This window comes from Lytechinus variegatus, chromosome 4 (genome assembly GCF_018143015.1).
Source record: "Lytechinus variegatus isolate NC3 chromosome 4, Lvar_3.0, whole genome shotgun sequence".
Taxonomy (NCBI): Eukaryota; Metazoa; Echinodermata; class Echinoidea; order Temnopleuroida; family Toxopneustidae; genus Lytechinus; species Lytechinus variegatus.
The window spans coordinates 54,288,006-54,313,859 of NC_054743.1; the positions used below are offsets into that span (position 1 = coordinate 54,288,006).

At 34.3% G+C, this 25,854-nt stretch overlaps 1 protein-coding gene across 1 annotated transcript; it reads left to right on the top strand.

Annotated features, from left to right (window-relative positions):
• Positions 1–7,663: 7,663 nt before the first annotated feature.
• LOC121413066 (NACHT, LRR and PYD domains-containing protein 2-like) lies at positions 7,664–24,626 on the top strand. Its single transcript, XM_041605827.1, has 6 exons — positions 7,664–7,818; positions 8,336–8,601; positions 9,447–11,023; positions 14,602–14,787; positions 22,885–23,008; positions 24,496–24,626. Exons 1-6 carry the CDS (start codon positions 7,757–7,759, stop codon positions 24,624–24,626), a joined length of 2,346 nt encoding a protein of 781 aa, XP_041461761.1. The 5' UTR covers positions 7,664–7,756.
• The last annotated feature ends 1,228 nt before the right edge of the window (positions 24,627–25,854 follow it).

Genomic DNA, 25,854 nt, shown 5'->3' on the forward strand with positions numbered 1-25,854 from the left:
GAATTCTGTGCAAAAATGAAATCGATATATGTATTTATGGATGAGTAAACACACATCACAGGGGAAAATGGCATTGTTTAATGTCATAGATAGATTTTTTTTTCAGTTTTATATATGACTTAATTGCTGTTGTTTTTATCATCCATCTTTTTTATCACCACACACTCTCCGATCTTTAACACTTTCATGGTTGAGCGAGCACACTTGAAAACTTAGAAATGAATATTATTTATATTGCATAAATGCATTATGTTTTAGAACAATTTCTCAGGATCAAAAGTTATGGAGTATTCAGTGATGGATCCAGAATTTAATTATAGATAGGGGCCGAGGATTTGTGAGAGGAGTACATAATTAACATTTCCCAATTTTAACATTTTTAGTGATAGAGGATATTAACATGAACCCCTAAGATGATACGTCACCAAAGATTGTGGTCACTCAACCATGAACATACTATGATGGTTAGTAAAACGACATTAACACTCTAAAATTCACCAACAACATTCGCCCGGCATATGTTGTTCACCCAATCTGAAAAATGACTCTTGTGACCTTATAAACGGTCATTTTTATTCACAACGCTGCTTGCATAGTTGTAAGACCCTACATCTAAATAATAATTCATAATATCATTAATCAAATCACCCATCGATATCATTGGAACGTTGACTTCCCTTAATAAATCAATTTTTATAGGAATGAAGTACTTTACCAATTTACAAGAAAAGACAGGTTTTGAATATTTGATGTTAAGAATACAAACAATTTCTTAGTGTTCAACACAACTGGGTATACACACTTGTCAAATATGATACTTTCATGTACATGTATGCTAACACCTCCTCCGTTTCTGCTTCTATATCTTCGGCCATGCGTTTTGAGTTTTGCCAGTTTTGTGTGACGTGTTTTTGCGACATGCAAGTTTCGTCTTTTTTTTCAATTAAACACTTGTTTAAAATGTTTATACAACTTCTGTGCGATTCACATATTAAACACTGTTGTTTACTACTGTGTAGTATTTAACGGGACCCATCTGAATCTAGCTAGTCGCTATCAAAATGATTGTCAGGACCCTGCTGTATGTAATCAAACAAAATAAGAATAAATTATTGTTTGTTTGCTTAACATTTAGTATGGCGTAACATTTTACTCATCTATGGTTATTCAAGGTTTGATTTCCATGCTATCGAAAGTGAATAGACGGATTTAGATAAAAGTTACAAGGCAGTTGTACACATTAGGTCTCCATGACCCTCTTTTTCAAGAATGCAGAAGTTATCTACATGTATCTAAGTAAGATATATTCCCCAAGTTTGGGTTTAGTACAATTATATTGCCTCTTCCATGTTTTTGGTACTTCCAATACTTCACATTGCCATTCCTTCAGTTACACTTACATATTTCTTGATAAATGACAATGACAATGATGTTAAATAATTATGTTGAGGGCTTCCATGTAACGAGGATTTCATTGCTGAAAATTGTCTCGTAGATGTTTCTACTCTACTCCACATATTTACTGGCTCTAACCAAAACGCATGGCCGTACTTGAATATATTACATGTATATCAGTAAATCATCAAGCCTAGACGTTTTGGCAACCAGATATATATAATTTTTGCATACACGTAATATATCACTAATTTCATCGAAGTTCTTCAATAAGCTGACCCCATTCAATTGAATAAGTTAAATCCCTACCCTACAATTCACTGAAATTACGAGATTTGTATAGTGTGCTTAAGAATAAGAATTATTGGTAAAATTATGTGACTGTTTTGCTTTCCGTCTTGGTTGCAAAGGGTCTTACTCAGCTGAAAAGGGTAAATATTTAAGTACACAACGTGGACAAGTCCAGTTTACAAAATGTTAAAATGGATCATTGTATCTTTCCTGAGAAAGATGAGCACATAATAGGTATCCATTTAAAACGTTTCGTACATAATAGACTTTAAAGTTTGGCATATGCCACAAAGATTATCCCTACCCAAAACGAATTTATCCTTAAATGTCAAGTCCACCTCAGAAAAAATGTTGATTTGAATCAGTAGAAAAAATCAGACAAACACAATGCTGAAAATTTCATTAAAATCGGATGTAAAATAAGAAAGTTATGGCATTTTAAAGTTTCGCTTATTTTCAACAAAATAGTTATATGAACGAGCCAGTTACATCCAAATGAGAGATGATGTCACTCACTCACTATTTCTTTTGTTTTTTTATTGTTTGAATTATACAATATTTCAATTTTTACGAATTTGACGATTAGGACCTCCTTGCCTGAAGCACAAAATGATAAAATAATGGAATTCCACGTGTTTAGGTAGGAATGAAACTTCATTTCACATGACAAAGATGAGAAAATGAAAATATTTCATATTTTATAAAATAATAAAATACAAAATAAATAGTGAGTGATGTCATCAACTCTCTCATTTGAATGTAACTGGCTCGTTCATAACTATTTTGTTGAAAATAAGCAAAGCTTTAAAATGCCATAACTTTCTTATTTTACATCCGATTTTGATGAAATTTAAAGTACATAATGATTCAAAATATGTAATGGCTAAAAAATACTTACAATCGATTGCTGGAATTCACACTTGAGAAAATAACTTTCAAGATTAATGGCTTACTATTTGATTACCAGCAATCGATTGCTGCCGAGTTCACCATTACTAACACTCTTTGCATTCTGGACGGCTTGATGCCTGCTTTATTCTTACCTTTGGTGATATTGCAATCTGTTAAATTAATACATAACAAAATTTAACATTACAAGACAGTTAAAGTCAATCGAACCGATTACAGGTATTGTAATGTAGGAATAAACAGTTTGTCTAATTTATTTTCAATATACGAAGGAGCCTTTAAATACTTTTTGCTGTCAATATCTTGCAAGTACATGCTCAGTGGTATTTACTTTAAATCATTTTAGTATATAACTGTCTCTGTATCCATTTTTCTCAAAGGCATTGTACTAGCCTTGATTCTCACCACATGTTTGCTTAATTTCGTTAATTGTAATCCAACAAGAAATGCTCTTTAATACCTGTACTGAATTTAATCGATCTGTTACCCGCAATTTTACACTGCATGTATTCCGATTTTTACTATTCTTTTTAATTTATATTTGGTTCTTTGACCAAGGTTTATCGAGAATTTTTTATAGAATTATTTAGACAGGTTTCATTTCTTTATTCACTTTTGTGATTACAACAATTCTGGTTCTACTTTCTGTTAACGTAAAGGTGGCCAGATGCTCGCAGGTTATGACTTCATTGACCTCCCGTATGATTTGCTATCATTGTCATCATCATCACCACCACCACCATCATCATCATCATCATCACCACCACCATCATCATCATCATCATCACCACCACCATCATCATCACCATTATCACCGTCATCATACTGTTACGGCACAGAAAATTTACATACAAACCAGTTATCATATCTTCGATCTTAAAATCTTGGTAATATCATTCTTTATAGACATTTTTTTTCTATTTTCAATACAAACAATGCATCATGTAATAAATATTACTCAACTGAAGATTTTACTTCTAAATTTAGAGACACAGAACACAAATTCAGTTTGCTTCACGTTAATGCCCGAAGTTTGAACAAAAACTTTGAATCATTGGAATCATTACTCTTTACTCTAAATAATTTCAAATTCTCCATTATTGGTGTCACGGAAACATGGCTTCATAATAATTCACCTAACATATTCAACTTGCAAAACTATAATCTTATTAGGCGAGATCGTGAAGATCAAAGAGGAGGTGGTGTAGCATTTTACATCAATGAACATTTGCAGTTTAAAATAAGAAAAGAAATATCATTAAAACAAAGTGAAACTTTATTCTTAGAAATCATGAAGCCGAAAGGCAAAAATATAATTATTCGGTTAGTTTACAGACCCCCTCATGGCAATGCAAATTTATTTTGCGAAGAGCTTGAAACATGCCTTCATACCATAACAAAAGAAGATAAACAAATATATTTAATGGGTGATTTTAACATTGACCTGTTATCCCAAAATAATGAAAACGATTTATTCCTACACACTATGCATTCATTTGGTTATTATCCCCACATAGATCAACCGAGCAGAATGGATAGCCATTCATCAACACTTATCGACAACATATTTTCAAACATACTAAACAGAGATACTTCAAGTGGATTAATAATATCTGATATAGCTGATCATTTACCGGTTTTTTTATTATGTGATAATGATATTTCAAAAGAAGACTCACCTAAATCTACAATGTATAGTAAAGAAACACCAATCAATATTGAATCGTTTAAAAGTGATCTTGCGATTGAGGAATGGTTAGATGTATTTAATGAGTCAAATTCAGATATTGCTCACACAAATTTTAACAAAAAATTGCAAAAATATTACGATAAAATTTTTCCTCTATCACCTATCAAAAAAAGAAAAGCAAAAATGCCATGGATCACTAAAGCTATTCTACGATCCATACACACCCGAAATAAACTATACAAGACATTTTTAAAGAACCCTTATATTCAAAACAAAAATAAATATAAAACTTATAGAAATAGACTAACCAATATAATTCGGGCTTCTCGCAAATTATTTTATTCCCATAAACTTAACAAAGTTAAATCAGACATGAAAGCAACATGGGAGATAATCAATGATTTGATTGGCAAGAAACCCAAAGTATTACCTAAAGACAATTTCACAGTTCATGCTGCTGCAATAAATTCAGACGATGTAGCTGATACCTTTAACTCCTTTTTCGTTAACATAGGAACCTCTTTGGCTAACAACCTTGCCAGACCAAACCAAAGTTTTGCAAAATTTCTTCCCACACCCATCAATTCTTCCCTATTCTTCAACCCCACAATTGTTCAGGAAATAATTGAAATAACAAAAAATCTCAAATCCAGCAAATCACAGGGATATGATAGAATTATTACTTTCCTTCTTAAGCAGATCATACATTATATTGTCTCTCCATTGTGTCATATTTTTAATCTGTCGATCAGCACCGGTAAATGTCCATATTCCCTAAAAATTGCAAAGGTAAATCCTGTTTTAAAAAAAGACAATCCACACGAAAAAACAAATTATAGGCCTATTTCTATTCTCCCCAGCATATCCAAAATATTAGAGAAGATTATTAACAAAAGACTTTATAAGTTCCTAGATACTTTTCAGTTTCTAAATTCAAACCAATATGGATTCAGGAAAGGGCATTCAACTGATCAGGCTTTAATACAAATATACGATAAAATTACAAATGCAATGACAAATAAAGAACACATAATAGGAGTATTCATGGACCTAAGCAAAGCATTCGACACTCTTGACCACCAGATTTTACTTTAAAAACTTGAAAATTATGGAATTCGGGGAATCGCACTATCATGGTTTGAGAGTTATTTGTCTGATAGAAAACAATATGTCACTCACAACAATATTTCTTCTAACTTTCAGTCAATAAAATGCGGAGTTCCACAAGGATCGATCCTTGGCCCCTAACTTTTCCTTATATATATATTAATGATTTGACTACTGTAACGCCTTCATTTTTTGTTCAAACACTAGCTTAGAAACTTTAGTAGATACATTTAATCGTGAATTACCTAAACTATCTTTATGGTTTAAATGTAATAGGCTCTCACTTAATATAGACAAAACAAACTTTATGTATTTTACGCATACAAGTTCACATATTACTGAGTTTCCATACGACATAAGCATAGATAATATTCCACTCAAAAGGAAAAAAGAAACAAAGTTTTTAGGTGTCACAATAGATGAACATTTAAATTGGAATGAACATATACGTTGTATAACTACTAACATCTCCAGAAACGTAGGTGTACTTTACAAAATGAAAAACATAATTCCTCATACTACACTCGTTCTACTATACAATTCATTAATATTGCCGTATATTTCGTACTGCAATATAGTTTGGGCAACGTGTGCAAAAACTAAAATTAATATAATATACTTATTACAGAAAAAAGCAATTCGAATTTGTACTTATTCGCAATATTTATCACACACAAATCCATTATTCCATAAACTAAAGACTCTAACTATTTTTGACATAAACTCATTTCAAAGCTTACTGCTTATGTTCAAATACGTACATAACATGCTCCCACCTTCATTTCACAATTTTTATACCATGAACACATCTATCCATTCATACCCTACGCGGAACTCTTCTAATTTCCATTTAACCAACCCCAAATTGCTTATTGCGCAGAGATCCATAAGACGCCATGGTCCTGATTTGTGGAACTCTCTACCTGAATCTATAAAAAGATCTCTTTACTCATTTAAGGCAAACGTTAAATCTATGTTGATATCAGAATATTTGAAGTAAAATTTCTGTGTCGATGTGTCATCATTAAAGCATCATCACCATCATCCTCTCCATCGCCTTCATCTTCACCATTTCACCATCATCTTCATCCTTATCATCTCCATCTTCATTGCTCAAATTACATTACTGCTGTTTTTCATGAAATGAACTATTTATCGATTCTGCTGTATTAATGTATTATATTAATCAATGAGTTCTAACCTGGGGTTGTCATTTTTTCAAGCAATCTGCTTATGATGGCAATCCTCCTGCAAATTGTAAATGTTGAAAGTTGAATGGAGCGGCAATCCTTGATAGGACAGGTGCAGTACTGCATTGGAAAAATATTTATTATGGAGATGTACATGTAATCAGTTAATGAAGTCCAACTATCTAAATTTGTTATCAAAAGGACATGCAGTGACTTGTTCGTTGTGGAACTTTAGAACACCATAGTCTGGCTTTTAAATCACTTAAAACGGTCTTATTGATAGGCAAAATGAGACATTAGATGGTTTATAAATATGTGGGTTCAGTTCTGAGAATTTCTTTTCAAAATTGGAACAATTTGACAAGCATAATGGAGAAAACACAAGACATTTCATTTTCAGCAGACTGTTTTCACTACATTTTGCTAAAGACAAGCAAACTAATTATATATACATCTCAACTCCTGATAGTCAATCAGTCGCATTTAATATTCAATTGAATGTCACTATTAATTGCTTAAACTTTTGATATAAAATATTGTTTGAATTATGATATCAATCAATTCATTTTTATTTACAGTTTTAGATGATGGATTATTCAATTTGAATCATGACAGTCCTGTAAATCTCAACTCCTGATAGTCAATCCGTCGCATTTAATATCCTTTGGAGTATTTATGTTCCCCGACCAATAGAATCTCATATATATATATATATATATATATATATATATATATATATATATATATATATATATATATATATATATATGTTCTGTTCATTCATCATTTGTAAAGCGCATTATGCGCTTAATAAGTATCCTCCATTATTATTATCATCATTTGTTCTATGATTGTAATGAAATTTTCAACATTTTGCTCTGTGAATATTACTTTATTTATTTTCAGCCCGGACCCTCCCTTTATTGTTACCATGCTTTAATAATTTTGGTCATGTTAGGCATGTTAACACTGCATGAACAAAATAAGTTGGAAGGATATAAAACAGTGTGTACGATAATCTTTTTATTATTTTAAAGGTTTCTCTGCCACATATCCCTCTTTTCTGTTTTAGGAGGTCGCAGGGTTTTATGGAGCACCAATCTCTCCAGTCAGTAGATCACGTTCAGCCAGCAGTGGATCAGATGAAACACAAAGGAATCTTTTCTGTTCTAGTATGACCAACGTGCTCCTCCTGAGGTCCGGTGACTTGGAGCAAAATCCTGGTCCAAATACCGAGTAAGAAAATTGAAATAATTCATCATCATCATCATTACCATCATTATAATTATTATTGTTATTATTATTACTATCATTATACACATTATTATTATTAATCATCACTATACTATTTTATTGTACATCAATACGGCGTATTGCGTTATACCATTATGAGCACAGTAAGGGACGATCAAAATATTATAAAGTCTCTTTTGCCTTACGACTGGGTGTTGGACAAATCGCCGGTTCGCAATACTTTAATCATGTTAATGACGGTTGGAATCCAAAAGTATATCGACAGAGTACCGTATATCGGTTGACTATGTGTACACATGTCTCATTGAAAATGATAATTTCCCCAGTCTGCAGGGCCATTTATATCATATTTTCGTTCCAATTTCATTTCTGAGAAGTGCCAAGCCTAACAGTATTTGTGTGAAATACTTAACATTTAACGCAATATATAAAATTTCCCTTGAAAGTAATTAGAAGAACTTCTCTCTTAGCCCCTCTCGTGTCTTTGTACATGTTTTAGCCTTGGGAATCTAACTGAGTTTGAACTTCATCTCCTTGCTGACGGTATGGATCCATCAGACTTCACGAAGGTTGGACTAGCTTTAGGATTCACTGAGGCTCAACTAAGTCGATTCAAGGAAGACAACATTGGAAGCATAATGCAAGCTACCTATAAGATGCTTTGTGAATGGCTGAAGACAGTACGAGATAGTGAGGCGAGGAAGACACTGTCCAACAAGTTAAAAGACATCAATCTGGTACAGCTTGCCGACATTGTAGAGAAAGGTAACTACCAACACTTTCATTACTCCTATGCAGAGAAAGGATACTGACGTTGATTTATGATACAGATTATTATGATTGTTATGCTGATGATTACAATAACGATAGGCAATTGTGAAAACGATGTAAGTAATAAAGTATAATTTTAATATAAAAGAACTCGACTTATATAGTGCTTTTGCCTGAGGATGAAAATCAATTGCTATTATTACCTCGGCTTTAGCTCTAACTACACACTATGGCTCGGATTTGAACCACCAAACCTCAATTCAATTTTATTCAACCTTAAAATCACACAGTGTACATAATTATGCAACAAATGGTACAAAATATGGTAAGGACCATAAAAAAACTGCTTATAGAGAATGACCCCCAAAACAAGAGCATTGACAATATTTACAATTAGAAAAAAAATAATCGTATTAATCAGTTCATTCATATGAAAAATAGAAAAAATCTTACTAATGATTGCAAGACACCGAAGTTGTTCTTCACTCTGAGTCATAAGGTGCAAATATAAACCCAGGTGAGGTAAATGGGTACCGGTAGGAAGTAATTCCTTAAGAAGCTGTGTGCGCTATGAATGCCTAGCTTAGCCGGGTAATATAGGAGCGCCTTGAGCACCTAACAAGGTGGATATGTGCGCAATATAAATATCCTATATTATTATTATTATTATTGTTATAAAAACGAAACTAAAAAACATACCCAAAATCAAAAAAGATATGTCATAAAATGAGATGAAAATGTGAATATGGCACAAAACAAAATATCAAGACATTGAGTGACACTCATAAAGGAATGCATTTCTTTGTAGTTGATATATTTCATATTCTATTTCATTACAGGTAAGGCCGGAGATCACATACAATCAATGACGGAAGATGAATTCCAACGGGTCATCAAAGAGGTCAAGAAATATTCGGCCATTCACCACTGTCAAATTCAAGCCGATCCACTGAACAGCCGACTTATACTTGAATTTAAGCGGATTTTCACAAATCTGACGTTGATGGAGGAAGATAAGGGAACTGAGCATAAGACGCCGTTACTCTACGAAGACCTCCTCAAGACCAAGGTAAACGGAGTCTTTCCTCAACGCTTGTTGGTTGAAGGTGAAGGTGGTGTGGGGAAGACAACTCTCTGTGCAAAGATCGTTTGGGACTGGATTCATGGAGCAGGCTACCAAGATTTCCAACTTGTACTTCTCGTCCTCCTTCGTGAAGTAAAGGATAAGACTATTGGAGATATTATAAAGTCCTACCTCCCAGACGACAATATGGTTACAGCCATGCAGCTAAACAAATATGTATTTTCCCATCAGATAGACGTCCTTCTCGTTCTGGACGGTTTTGACGAGTTTGCTGGCGATCTTGATAGCTGTTACCAAATCGCCCTTATCATCCTGAATCGGCTATTCAAGTCAGGGAAAGTACTAATCACATCAAGACGATGGAGATCAGATGAGATACGGAAGATTCAAGAGCTTAGAAGGCTTTATGCCTTCATTGCCGTGGAAGGTTTCTCTGATGAAAATCTATCTTCTTACGTCACCAAGTTCTTCCATCCAGACACAACTTCGGCTGAAGATTTGAATCGATTTATATCAAATAACGATGTAATCAGAGAAAACATGGCTCCATACCCCATATACACAGCTATGCTGTGTATCATGTGGAAAGATTTCGATGGCGAACGTCGCATAGCAATGTCGAAGTTACAAACATTTTCTCAGCTAATTGATGAGATGGTTCAATTCTTGGTCGATCATTATCTTTCAAAGCTCGGTCTGACGTCAAGAGACGAGGAATGGCATGTACAGCGTGCAGAAGTACTTCTCCATCTATCCAACATCGGTTGTCTTGCCTTCCAGGGGCTCATGGAAAGGCGATTAGTGTTCAGTGAACAAGAGTTCAAGAGCTGGCCAGGGTGTATTAACACAGGTTGTCAAGTTGGAGTACTCACTAAACAAGCACCGATCCTTCAGAGGAGACAACAAAGATACAATAAACATCCCGCAGACTCATCCGTGCAGTTCCCCCACAAGCTGTTTCAGGAGTATCTATCAGGGATGTATCTGGCATCTCTTCACAACTCAAACAGAAGCGAGTACGACAGGTTGATGGAGGATATAGTCGGAAATGCACGTGAATTCCGCGAGCTTCTGTACTTCACCTCGGCCCAACAGAAGGAGGTCGGATTGGATATCATAACTAGTCTCATAGAATCAAAAAGCATTATGGGATGTGGGCGTACCGATGATGACTTCATTGTTGATGTAGCATATGAGAGTCAAGACCAAACAGTGGCCAGAGCTGTGGCAGATCATCCATCGACTTTATCCAGCAACACACTTGAGATCAGGTTAAATATGCAGGCCCACACGGTATCAGGACATATCTTCATCGTGAATCATCGTAAATTGGTAAATAATTTCAACAAAAAGTACACACTCTCTTAATCCGAAGATATAATCTGTGAAAGACTAGATATTATTTGTTTTCTTATTTCTATTTTTACCCGCAATATTCAAAACAAACGAGACCAAAGTGCACTGCTCCTCAAAAACATGAAACATTCAAATAACATTGCTCGGCCCAATTTCACTGTTATTTATCTTTATATCTGTTACAAAATACACCCTTGTAATCAGATGACGCAAAAAGAATAATGTAATTTCAAATATTTGATAAAATTTATTAGATAACTATTTAAAAACAAACAAAACGTAGAAGAAGGGGGAAAAGTAATACAAAACGTGTATATACATGTATTTTGTTTTGTTGTTCTTAAAGGGAAATGAAACCTTTGGAAAAAGTAGGCTTCTGTTAAAACAGAAAAATCAAAGAATAATAACAAAGAAAGTTTGAGAAAAATCAGACAAGCAGTGAGAAAGTTATAAGCATTTGAATATTGCAATCACTAATGCTATGGAGATCCTCCCATTGGCAATGCGACAAGGATGTGTGATGTCACATGTGAACAACTTTCCCTTTGATAGACTATAAAATACCCCCAAAATGTCTCGTTTTGCTTTTTCTTATGGTGTTACAAACTCTTTATCCATGATTTATTCTTTAAAAATCTGTATTACATGCCCTTCTATAGAAAAAACACATGATCTACTGATCGATGTGGTAAAAGAGGCAATTTAAGTGAAATATATACTAAAGTAATGGGGAGAGTTGTTCACAAGTGACATCACACATCTTTGTCGCATTGCCAATTTGAGGATCTCCTTAGCATTAGTGATCGCAATATTCAAATGCTCATAACTTTCTTATTATTTGCCCAATTTTTCTCAAACTTGCATTGATCTGTTTCTTTGATTTTTCTGTTTTCACACAAGCTGTCTCATTCCAAAGGTTTCATTTTCCTTTAAACGTACAAGAGTTAAGCCTCGGGTATGCACATATGACTCAAATGTAATCAGGGGCGGATCCAGCTTTCGCAAATATTTAACCATAGTTTCCCCGATTTGAGTTGATTTTTTTTGTTTCTTTGAAGGGGTAGTCCTAACAGTAACTCGTTCACTTTATTCTCACAAAACATAAATAAATAATAATCTCATATAAACTCCTCAAAAAAGTTTGGAAATCTGACTTTCATCGATAGTCCCTCCTCGTTTTTAGTAAATATCGATATCTAATTAACATAAAAAATACATTATTTCATTATCTTTATCATTATTTAAAATGATACCCTGCATGATATGATTATGGTTCACATGGAGGTGCAGTGCCTTGAAATGTGGGCAAGGTGTAAATTCAAAAGTCGCAAAATGACACAATGTTGAAAGTCACTGTGCTTTTTTCAATTGTGATGAGTGAGTTACTCGGCAGTTTGTTTTGAGTATGATCGAGAATCCCTCCCCTGTTAATAAATATCAATTTGTAATTGATATCAATGAATAGATCATTTAACTCTCTTTAAAACGATACCCTATATAATATGATTAGGGTTCACATGGAGGTGCAGTGTCTGTTCTTTTTTGTGGTGATGAGTGAGTTTCTCAGCAGTTTCTTTTAATTGTTTTCATGCACCTAAACATCAACATTAACATGGAATCAAACACACCTCTGCAGAAAACAAACATATAGCAAACAACATGCATGGTTATTTCAAACCACGACTCAAACAATGTTATTTCACAGAACCATCACTACATAAACCACAATAAAACATAGCAAATGAAGAAGCAGGGGCTTGATTTGAGTGGATTTTCATCTCTATTGACACAGACAAAAGAACTATGTTTTGTATTGACCTTTTATGACCATTTCTGCTTGTTTTGCAGCTTTTCAGTTCAGACCTCATCCAACACTTTTGAGTCCTGCTCTTTATGTGGTGGCTTGATCATAACAAGCATGGTATCAATTTAAAGAGAATTAAGTGATCTTTTGAGTGATGTCAAATATGCATTGTGTAAAATTGTAATTCGGGAGAAATAAAACTTTTTTGAGGGGTTTTATAAGCCTAATTGAATTGTACGAGCGCGAAGCGCGAGCAAATTCTTAAAGGAAATTTTATGTATTTTGTCCTGACAATTGAATATTTTGAGCAACGATTGTGATCGTGAACAAGATGTGTATGTACCTAAATAATCACTGCGAGCACGAATCGCGAGCAGAAATTTCTGATATCCGCTCTGGCCTGATGGGAAAACAGACCTACTACTGTTTGCAGTTACCATTCAAAGCGATACATATATCAACTATCGAATAATGCGAGCGCGAAGAGCGAGCTGAAAATTTATGACATTTCAACCTAAAAATTTGACATTCAAAGCACTTTTGTCATTACAAACAGGATAGGTATACAAATAAACATTTAGAATTAGACTCAAAAAGGTGACACACTATTTAGATTTCTTAATCACAATAAATATGTCTCATCTTCCTTCATTAATAATGCAAGCGCAGCGCGAGAAGAGAATTTTTGATATTCTGATGTGAAACTGGATAATTCAAGCACATTTTGAATAAAGAACAAACTGCGTATCTATTGTGTGCGCATGGTTTTGAGATATAGACCTAGAATCATCAACATTATCAGATTGTGAGTAAATATTCTTGCTAGACTGGGAACTTAAAAATTGTCTAAAATAAAACACACCATCCCGTCGAGACAAAGAGTTACATGTACGGATGCTCTAATATGAATCATGTAGGTGTTGCTATGTGTGTCAAGCAAGTAATGGAGAATAATTACTTATTGTGAATGGATGGAGTATGTATAGATTGCTATATTTGTACTTTCCTTAAAAAAAGACGAGGCTAATAACGGATGAGTGTACGAATTAATCAAAACGTTTCTTGCAATTAGGGCCCATCTCCATTCTTATGCAAAATGGCCCCAAACCTAGGGATGATGAGAATAATAAAATACTAGTAATCAACAATACAGGGTTGTTGCTAGGTTGTCAAAAATTGCGTTTTTACGTATCCCATTGCATGACTTAATCAGAAGAACTGGGAAATAAAACAGAAAAGATTTTTGATTTATTACATGTCATAATTGGATTTACGACATCGGTTAAGGAAAGTTTCAATCATCTCGAAGTTAATATGTCTAAGGATTTTTAAATAAAAAATTTAAGTGACAGTGTCGTAATATTGAAAATATGAAGAATACTCGTTTTCTCTCAAGCATGTCTGGAAATAAATTGTTCATTCGTCAATTTAAACGATCGAATATTGAAAACACTGACCAAGCCAAATAGTAAACATATTCAATATTTACTGCGTAATCGATAATACAGACAAATCAATGAAATTTCGTTAATTGTTATCATTATTATCACTATTATTTAGCCTTTCTGGCAACTTTCATTTTGGTGCATATTTCATTCACATTGGTTTTGTATATATTCATGAATGCCAAAAAATACCGAATTATATAGATTGGACGATATATGATATTAAACTATCAGATGAAACTGATGTTTGGTTGTCTCTACATACTATGAATTGATCTTTTTCTCATAAATATTGTACATAATAGGAAAATCTGGTAATTGGAAAGCCATGTGGACGGACTGCTTCAGAGGACCTGGCTGAATTCATGTGCTCCTCAAACACCCTGAGCTCTGTGACGATCCTTATGCCTGACTACCCACATGACCTAGAGGACGCACACATGCATGATGTGTTCTACTCTGTACTTGCTCGGTACGCCACTGATACAAAGGTACGTTTAACAATGATTTTTTTTCCATATAACAAATTCGTATAATATAATGTCAATTAAAGTCATTTCTGTAATTAATATGTTTTGGTAATATATAATTATATATCATGACCAGGAATGGTGGTAATCATAACTGCGTCTATCTGCATGACATAAATGGAGAACATTACTGATGAATGTTAATTGCTATTTACTATCAAATGTATTACAATCCTCTCGCTCAGGCTACTTAAGATATTTCGGTGATTTTCCGTTATTCCGCTTTCATTTCCATCCCTTACTCTCTCCCTTCTCCCACCCTTTCCCTCTATTCACATGATTAATTTCGCTTCTTTTCTCGTCTCTGTCCCTCCCTGGCTCTATTCTCGCTCTTTTTTTTTAATCTTGTGCAGTTCGTAATTTGTGTGCTTAATTTTACTTGTTGTGTTTTGTCCGCTGTTGTATGATTTGTTAAATGTCCCGCTCTTGCATCACGCTGTCATTCTTTTGTTGATTTTAGTTTTCTTTATATATCTTGTCCTTGTAACGTTCTGTTTTTTGTTTGTGTAACGTTTTTTCAGTGTTGGCCCTTTTTACGTGTAGATGTCAAATCATATTGATATCCACCCTCATTTTCCTGATATCAGAGAGAAGATATGAAAAAAAAAATTATCGATACAATTAAAATTCATTCATTCATATTTGACAGAATATAAATACAAATGTGATGATTTGTTATATATATTAATTTCTGTATTAATGTATCACTCATTCATTGAAAGGAGCTTTCAACAACAAGGTTTGTCTTCCAGTAGGTTTCAATTTGATACCATTCTCTGTTAAAATATCAAATGAAATGAATTATTGATCAACCAATTAATTCATTGATATAAAAACTGTCGTTGCCAGAAAATGATTACAATTTTACGTCATTTGACTTTACCATTTCATACGCTTCTTTAAAATCTTGGTCGACGGTCTCAGATTAAAAGGAAAATATATATAATTTTTAATTATTTTCAAAGTTCCATTTGTTTATTTATTAGTTTTTTTCAATATTATCGCTTAAATTGTTTATTCATTGGTTTATTTTTGATTTGCTTATTTATTAATTGATGGGAGGGGGATGTGCCCCCCCAAAAAAAAAAAATGTGGTAATGGTTGTTGTGTTTTTATTTTCGGTCTTGGACTTTTTGCCTTGCATTGCTTTCTTCGTTTATATAATTTCTTGCATAATAAAAAGGGGGTCTAAATTTCGTACTTATACATCAAACAACTACATCACTGACTACAGTACATATAAAAACAAGTTTGCACTTAGAAATAGTTGTCTGAAATGATATATAATACCCTGAATCTTCTTCCACATTTAATGATCGGTACAAATCTCTTTAAGCAAATGACGATATAACTGTCAAAAAGTTTTTCCGCCTGAGTGAGCACTACTTACTTTTGAAAAGTTCGTAAAATGGTTTGCGCAGAACTTTGAAATGATTATATGAATACGAGTAGACGATAATCATGAAGAACACATGGTCGTTAGCTAGGTAGATTGTTTGAAGATATATCTTTAGTGTTAACGTTTTTCCTTACCCAAAACACTTCACAGAGCGCAATTGCGCCCCAAGCCCAAAATACCAAGGCCATCACAATTATCTGATTTATACAGAGCTGTGATGCACATGGAATGACTTTGGCTTGATTTATACGTTAATCATTGTCGAGCTTGTGGAAAGTGTAAAATAAATTTTAACCCGGCCCCTTTTTGTTTAGAAAAAAAGCTTGGGATAAATGTTTGGGTGTAAGACATAAACTTTTGAGTTAGGTCTTTAGATCCGACTGACACAAAAAGGTAAAGGTTGTGCTTACTTAGGATTAAAATTGGGTGGCTAAAGCCGTTACAAAACGATTAAATTTTTATGTTTTGTCTCAATTGGCTAACAATTCCAAATACAGAGGAGTTTGATTTCGCCTTATTTCCTTGAGAGCATGCATTTCTCCGGAAACCGGTATCTGTGAGTTTTTAAAAAAGTGGACAGTGCTTACAGAGGTGTAATATTCTGTCAAAAGTTTACTTTCATTTGATAGATAAAACCCAAACTCAAAAAGTATGTGCAAAAAAATATCCCTAAGTTGTATAGTTTTATATTCCCAGGACTTTTTCAAAGTGTAAACGTTTCATTGATACGCACTGTAGAGGGCGTCAAATACCCGAAACTATCTCTAATTTATGTCCAGGCTTACAAACTGTATGCAACAATTATTGGAAGAATCAATCTGTTTAATTTCAATGCAAGAGCTTAATGGATCAGAAACATAAAAGAATGAAGCAATTATTCTCAACACTTTTCACATTGTAAAAAAGCAATTTGCTGGAGTCATGATAGAAAAACCTTAGACAAATTAAACCCTAAACTTTAACATGGATAATGTTTTTTCTACGACTTTAAATGAAATCAAAATAATAAAACGCATTAAATTGACGAATGTTCGGTGTGATTTCCGAATATGTTAAATGATTATTTTAGTTTCTAAAGTTCTGTATTCATATTAACTTTAAACGCACTACTTCGTACACAATCAACTGTTTAATATCCCCTTAGATATCATTGAGGAAAAATAGGTTTCTGGTATATCTATATATTTGATTTCTTCCCACATCTTTAGGGTAAACAATCAAATGGCACACTTCTTTGATGAGAAAAAAAGCAAACGAATCTTTAAGATGTTGAAATCCAGAATGTATCTGTGAAAAAAATAATGTAAAAAATAAAAAATCAGTAATAAAACTTCGCCCATGCAGCACATTTTTCAATAAAACATGTCACATTTCATCCCTGGATCATTCCGCCCCTGAATACCATTTGGTAGATATCTTCAGGTAATGGTTACTTGATTTGATTCGATTTGATTTGATTTGAATTTATTCAGACAGATAAAATGAATTATTTACATGCCTTGGATTGCCAAACAAGGTCTAGAAAAACCCATACAAGTCGGCATCCCAGAATATAAAACAATACATAATCAATAACATTAGATAAGAAATACAAATAGGCAGAATATCATATGAAAATAAAACTACAGCAGGGAGATAATAAATAATTCTTCAAAGTACTAAATTTGCATAATGATAATTCAGGTGTCTAATTGGAGATTTTTTAACAAAGCTGATTTAAAAGTATGAAGTGATTGATTGCTAACTACTATTTGTGGGAGATGATTCCATTCATTAATTGTTCGAGGATAGAAGGACTTCATGTAATAATCTTTACTAGCAAATGGAACATTCATCTTATAAGTGTGATCATTTCTTCCTATTCTATTTGCTCGTGTGCACCTATTCACTTCTCCTACATTAATCAAGTTGTGAACGATTTTATAATAAAAAACAAGCCGATGGTATTTACGTCTTTTCTCTAATAAGTTCATTTTAAACCGTTTTAATAACTCGTTATACTTTGAAGTCCAATCTTTGGACATCATCCTGACGTAACGTTTTTGGATGCGTTCAATCATATCTTTATATTTTATTCTGTAGGGATCCCATGCTATACATGAATATTCTAAACGTGAACGAATTAATGTTTCAAAAAGACTTTTTAAAATAGATACTGGGCAATTAACAAAATTCCTTCTAATAATTCCCATTATTTTGTTGCATCTTATATGTAAATCCATACATTGATCGTTCCAGTTTAAAGAATCGTTTATTATGATACCTAAATATTTTTCAGATTTAACGTCTAATAGTTCCTGTCCATTAATAGAGTACATATATGTTATATCATGTTGCTTTCGTGACATTTTCATAATTTTACACTTAGTTAAATTAAAATCGAGCTTCCAAGTTTCAGACCATTTACTTAAAACTTCTAAATCGTGTTGCAATATTTTACAATCATTAACAGTGAAAATAGGACGGTATACTATACAATCGTCTGCGTATAATCGAATAGTGGATGAAATATTGTTAGGTATATCATTTATAAAGCATAAAAATAACACCGGACCCAAAATTGTCCCTTGGGGAACACCGGATTTAACTTTAATCCACGACGAACATTCACCGTTTATAACAACTCTTTGGTAACGATTTTGTAAAAAATTCATAATCCATTGTAAATTTTTAGAAGTAACACCATACATTTCTAGTTTTGTTCGTAAAAGATCATGGGGGACACTGTCAAACGCCTTGGCGAAATCGAGAAAGGCAATGTGGACGCTAGAGCCAGACTCCATATTATAACTCCAATCATTGATTGCTTCTATAAGTTGTGTTTCGCAACTTCTTTTTCGGCGAAAACCGTGTTGATTATCACATAATATGTTATATTTGTTAAAGTGTTCAATAAGGTGTTTACAGAAAATACGTTCTAAGATTTTGCATGTAACAGAAGTAAGTGATATAGGACGATAATTAACAGGATCCTGTTTGCTACCTTTTTTATACAGTGGGCATACATTTGCTCTTTGCCAATCATCTGGCAGTACACCTGATGATAAAGACATATTAAAAAGCTTGCAAAGGGCAGGTGCCAATTGTTCCGCACCTTCTTTCAACAAACGTGGTGGTAATTCATCGGGTCCTTGCGCCTTTGATACATCTAAATCTTTTAACAGTTTTAAAACTTCAGCTTCGGTACACTGAACATCCTCCATAATAGGTATATTACATGTGAATTCAGGGTGAGCAAGGGTAACATGATTACTAAATATTTGATTAAATTGTTCATTAAAAACATCAGCTTTTTGTTTATCTTCTGTAATAATTGTACCATTTACCTTTAAACAATCTATTGTACCACGGTCACATTTTCTAGACTTAATAAAATTCCAAAAGCGTTTTGGACTGTGTTTTAAATTGTTACATATATCATTTCGCAAATAATTTATATAGTTTCTTTTAAGTTTCTTTTTTACTTCTTTTCTCAATTGTTTATATTTTTCCCAATGGACTTTTTTAGTTGTTCTTTTAGCTTTTTTAAAAAATCTGTTTCTTTTTCTCATCATTTTCCTTAAAACCTTATCTACCCAGGGAACATTTGATCCTTTCCTCAAATTACCATGTGGAACATTTGCATCACAAATCTTTTTTTACGGCGGATTTAATAAACTGCCAATATTCCTTTACATCTCCGTTTTCCTCAGAAAGTACTATGCTTGTCAAATCTCTTCTGAACTTTTCAAAATTAGCTTTAGTATAAAAATATGTATGTTTCTTTTTAAGTTCAGTTTTGCTCATATAACAAATATTAAAACTTATAGCCTCGTGGTCACTTATACCAGGAGTGATATCAACGTTTGAAACATCTGATGGATGAGACGTAAATAATAAATCTAAAATGCTGCCTGTCTTATCCGTAATCCTTGTCGGTTGACTAACATGTTGATAAAGAAAATTGTTTTCAATGATTGAAATAAAATACTTAGTTAACTCCGAATTTTCGGATGCGGCATTATATCCGTTAATCCATTTCAAACTTGGGAAATTAAAGTCTCCTGTTAAGATTACATTGCATAATTTATTACCATTTTGTGTTATTAAAGACATAGATTTATCAAGTTCATATACAATATCTATTTTACTATTCGGGGTTCTGTAAAAAACACCAAGAAGATAGACTTTGTATCTTTAAACAATATTTCGCACCAGATAATTTCACACTTAGTCTCGAGGTCTTCTCTTCGGAGTACCGACAAACTATTTTGGTACGCGATGAGAATTCCTCCACCACGCCTATTTCTATCTTTTCTTATCACGTTAAAATATTGAGGAAAAATCTCAGAAGATAAAATTTCCGGACATAAATGAGTTTCAGTAATAAAAAAACATCAGGTTTATCATGTTCAATAATTGTCCTTATTTCGTCAATTTTATTTACGACACTCCTTGCATTCAACGATATACATTTGAGATTGTTTTTATTAAGATTAAAACGTGGAGGTTCATCGAGGTGCACAGACGAGTGTCCATCATTGGCACACTCTTCTTGGCCTGTTTTTTAATAAGTGCAATACTTTTCTTTATGTCCGAACTGACTACAGCGGCGACATTGGAGTTGGATTCCGTGTCTGCATGTGTGAGCCCTATGATTGGGTTCGCCGCAATATTCGCAACATCTTCCGTACATTGTGGTCGTTCCGCGGACTACTGATGCATAGGCTCTGTTTCCATGGGAACCAAAACGCGTCGCGGGAGTCGATCTTCGTCTTGGCGTGTAGTCATACATTGGTGGTTGAACGGGGGGTGGGGGCTGACGGGGGTTTTGGAATATCGGCGGTGAAAAAGGATGCAATGACGTGTAGGCATACGGATGAGGTTTTGGTGGATATGGAGGATTTGTGAAGTTCACCAATGGGCGTAAAGGCGGGAAGGCGTGCTGGTAGGACTCTGAAGTGGCATATTGGGAGTGTACAGGGACTGATGGGGTTGTCTGAAGAAAAGACGATTGAGGTTGTATTCCTGAGGAGGGTTGAGATGACGAAGGTTCCTTCCGTGGACTTGGAAGATGAACTGGTAGACTGGATGTGCCTGGGGGTGAATATGTTTGTACATTCAAATGAAATCGAAATTTAAATTGTTTGTTGAAACGAACCCAAAATGTAGAACCGTTGTTTCCTTTTCTTTTGTTGAAAAATGTGAAGATATGGGCCAATCTAATATTATTTAACAAATGAAACAAGGAAATTTCAAATAATGACATACATTTCCCTTTAGTAATGTGAATAATGCTTTAACACTACATTGAAATAGTAAACTATGAACATGGAAGTGCCATTCGAATTGTTTCATCAAATCTATTCGGAGTCTGTCTCCTTTTTTTGGTTTAAAAAGCAATTTGAATATGTTTGTACATTCAAATGAAATCGAAATTTAAAATGAATATGACACATAAACAAACTGACCTATTAGGGTAACCTGTTTTATCTGATCCTTCATTATCGTCGTACTTCTCGCTGAATGCAATATATAAAGCAAACTCAGACAAAGAGCACAATTTGATTTAAAAAAACAGTCTGAGGCATGCGAGGCATGTGAGGCATTCAATGAACATAAACATGACAGGTATGCTCATGTCAAATCCTCACTGATATTTTTTTTTGTTTGAAATTACATTTATGAAAATACTGTCGATCGCGAAAGGACAACTGTTTTTTTAACAGCACTTCAGTAATCGTGAGATGAATACTATTGCAACTGATTTTGTTACAAGGGAGACATATGCAACATCCACGTGCTTTTGTTTTTAATCCTTTCCACTACTTTTTTCATCTTTCTGGCCCAATCCTCCTCTGTATTTTCTATATCTTATTTTCATTAGCCTTTCCCTTTACTCACCTTTTCTCTGTCTGTCTCCCTTTGCCGTCTTTCTCCTTTCTCTTCTCTTCTTTTCTTATACTTTCCATTTATGTAGAATGTGCCTCTTTGTATTCGTTATAGTGAGCATACTTAACATATTTTTTGCGTACTTAACATTTATAATGTCGAATACAAAGATGATTTTTTTTTCCAACGATTTATTTCCTTGTATTTTAATAAGAAGTGCTAGTAATTGTATTCAATTTATGTCATTTCATGTTTGTACTGTATTATTCTGTTGGGTAAATTGGTTACATGTTTTTTTATTCAGCCTTTGGCTGTGAGGTATGTTTTAATAAACCATTTTTAATTGAATTGAATCCACATGTTTCAATTTTGAATTGATTGGATATCATGTCATGTCTAAGGAAAGCTGGGAACTGAAGTCATCAGCACAATTATTGCATACTGCATTCATGGCAGCGTGCTTTTCCGTTTTCACAAAAGAAAGCTTGAATATGAAATTCAGTCATATTTCTTCTTAATAAAATATGAAAGGCAGATTAACAGCATTCGATTACATAAGCAAATATAGCATGAATAAAACAATAATTTTCCTTTCATTTAAAGTTGGTAGAGGCTTTAGAGCAAATTACTGTGATTTTCATAACATTATGTGAACGACCAAGAGTTATTTCCAATGATTCGATAATCCATGTTTGTTCTTTAATCGAATAGAATAGAATTTAATGGTTTAGTCAGGCCTTTGTTTGATGATGTATTTTTGTTGCTTCATCACGTTACTATTATTCCAGATTGAGCGTCTTATTATCAATTACATTGATCTCAGTAAATGTCAGTCTGCATCACGTGATCTGGCTCAGTTCATTTGTAAGATGCCTCATCTCAGGGAACTTAATCTTGGTTCTTATCACAACAGTCTGAAATTTCATGACGAGTTCTATTCAACATTATCATCCTTGGCATCGTCTGCAAAGACTTTCAGTTTCTTATTTTCTTCCAATTAGTGCAGTATGAAGTGATTCGGATATTCACTTTCTTCAACTCAAATTTGTCTAATGTTATATACCACAGGAACGATATATCATTATAGTTCGAAGATTGTGTATAGCCATAACGCGCTTGGCCCAGTTTGAATACTCCCCAGGGAGTGGAGGATGTGCACACATTGTGTGCGGGAATGACTGATTAAATCCGATGACCGGGTTAATAATATATCTGTAAAGCGCTTAGAAACGTCGTTCCGATGGAATTAAGCGCTATATAAAAGCGGATTATTATTATTATTATTGTAGCGGCACAGCTTTGCAAGACGGCCGGTGGCCGCCCACCGTCTTGCGCTGCCCACGTACAAAAAAAAGACGGGAGTCAAAGAATGACAAGTTCGATGAAGTTAAGTTGTGTATCAGGTTTTATTCTAAATCAAAGTCAAATTACATGCTGGATAATAATATATGTCGCATCTCTGGGCTGGACGACCGACGACAGACAAAAATTAAACCGACATGGCCTACGGCGGCAAAACAAATCGGGAACGAAAAACTGCCCCTTGGCAACTAATCACTCCCTTTTTATCCCCTTTTTGGTCAAACACCGCGTGGCGAAAAAAGCCTTTCCCCAAGTCGACCCTATCACTTTTGGTGTAATGCGCGAAATTAATCCGCCTATAATGTAAGTATATAAAACGGAACTTAATTATTGTGTACTCCGATTCCAAATTCAAGTTCTTCGGCTTTCCATTATTCTTCCAACTTACGTAACTCTCTTTACCACTCCCCAACTGCTCTCTCGGTCAATTAATCCTCTTTTGCGACTCTTGTCACTTCAGCCACTCCCACTCACAGCTCACTTCCACCAAGGAATTCACTCCTTGCTTCCACACCTGTTCACATTCTCGCTCTCTCTCTAATCACTGAAGAATGCAAGCGAGCCGAAGAACATGAATAAGAAGCAAAGTAGTAAAATAACTGAAGTTCCAATGGACTTCTATTAGCCCTGAACGCCGAGCAACCCAGTCAGTTTGCCCTCTTTCACTTCCACATTCCAATCGCTAGCCTGGCCCAGAAAAACTAGCAAACGAAATCAACACCTTTAAGGAATGTAAACAATGGCGAACGAACTTCTTTACCCAAACAAACAAATCTCTATTTTCCATCCCGGTATAACTCTCCCCTACTGAATCGATCTGTTCCATAAGATCGCAAAAAATAAGGAAAAAAAAGATTTGTTGATACTGACGGTCGTCCATCCATGACACTTACAATTTGTCATAAACAATAAACATTTTTACAACATCGTTCTATATTTGTGCCAAATATTGTTTTTTTTTTCAAAATCTTCCCTTTTTTGGGTAAATAAATTGCATGTATATACATTGTACATGTACCTTCTTCAATTAAAAATAGGATTTGGAGAGCTTCCATCAGGGGAATGTCAACGTATACATGGTATAGACATTGGGAAGTGGATGACCCAAGCTTCCTGCTGCTTCATCGATGACATCACCCCTTCAAAGATGAACACTCCAGACCCCTGAAAAATGAATTGAAAGGTTTAGTTACAAATTCAACCTCTAAACATCTATTAAACCTTCATTATACCTCTTATGCACAACTAGTTATGTCAAAAATACTACAGGTACATAAACATACATGTACAGTAGTAATAACAGCAATGATACATGTGAAAAGTAAAATTATCCATATCCGTATCTGTATCCACCTTACAAAATGAAAACAGCAGTAATCTGGTCATCTTATATATATATAAAAAAAACTATAAATAACCTTAGTTAACAAGTGCATGTTTCATGTCAAAAATGATACTAAAAAAATCTTTTGCATCAGCATACTTGTATAATGCCCTAGTAAAAGTGTTTATTAATTAATTGAACATTAATCAATGGGGGTCCACCCGCCAGTCATAAGGACCACTGGTCATAATACCCGCTAGTTATAAGGACCGCTAGTCATAATAGTCATAAGGGTCGCTATTCATAAGGGGCTTTGTTCATAGAGGTCGCAAGTCATAATCAACGATGAGGGTCGCCATTCATAATCAAACAAGAGGGTTGCTAGTCATAATAAAGGAAAAGGGTCGCCAGTCATAAGGAGGAAAAGGGTTCGTTGATCATAAGGGTCGCCATTCATAATAGTGGATGAGGGTCGCCAGTCATAATAGTAGAAGGGGTTCGCCAGTCATAATAGTGGATGAGGGTCGCTATTCATAATAGTAGAAAGGGTTCGCCAGTCATAATAATGGATGAGGGTCGCCAGTCATAATAGTAGAAGGGGTTTGCCAGTCATAATGGTAGATGAGGGTCGCTATTCATAAGAGTAGAGAGGGTTCGCCAGTCATAATAATGGATGAGGGTCGCCAGTCATAATAATGGATGAGGGTCGCCAGTCATAATAGTAGAAGGGGTTCGCCAGTCATAATGGTAGATGAGGGTCGCTAGTCATAATAATGGATGAGGGTCGCCAGTCATAATATTAGAAGGGGTTCGCCAGTCATAATGGTAGATGAGGGTCGCTAGTCATAATAATGGATGAGGGTCGCCAGTCATAATATTAGAAGGGGTTCGCCAGTCATAATAATGGATGAGGGTCGCTATTCATAATAGTAGAAAGGGTTCGCCAGTCATAATAATGGAAGAGGGTCGCCAGTCATAATAATGGATGAGGGTCGCCAGTCATAATAGTAGATGGGGTTCGCCAGTCATAATAGTGGATGAGGGTCGCTATTCATAATAGTAGAAAGGGTTC

What these genes read in the sequence shown, in the direction of transcription:
- LOC121413066 (XM_041605827.1), top strand. Translation starts at nt 7,757, where the DNA reads ATGACCAACGTGCTCCTCCTGAGGTCCGGTGACTTGGAGCAAAATCCT. An exon ending in AATCCTGGTCCAAATACCGA is followed by an intron (nt 7,819 to 8,335) that starts GTAAGAAAATTG and finishes TACATGTTTTAG; the next exon opens with CCTTGGGAATCTAACTGAGT. An exon ending in TCGTGAATCATCGTAAATTG is followed by an intron (nt 11,024 to 14,601) that starts GTAAATAATTTC and finishes TGTACATAATAG; the next exon opens with GAAAATCTGGTAATTGGAAA.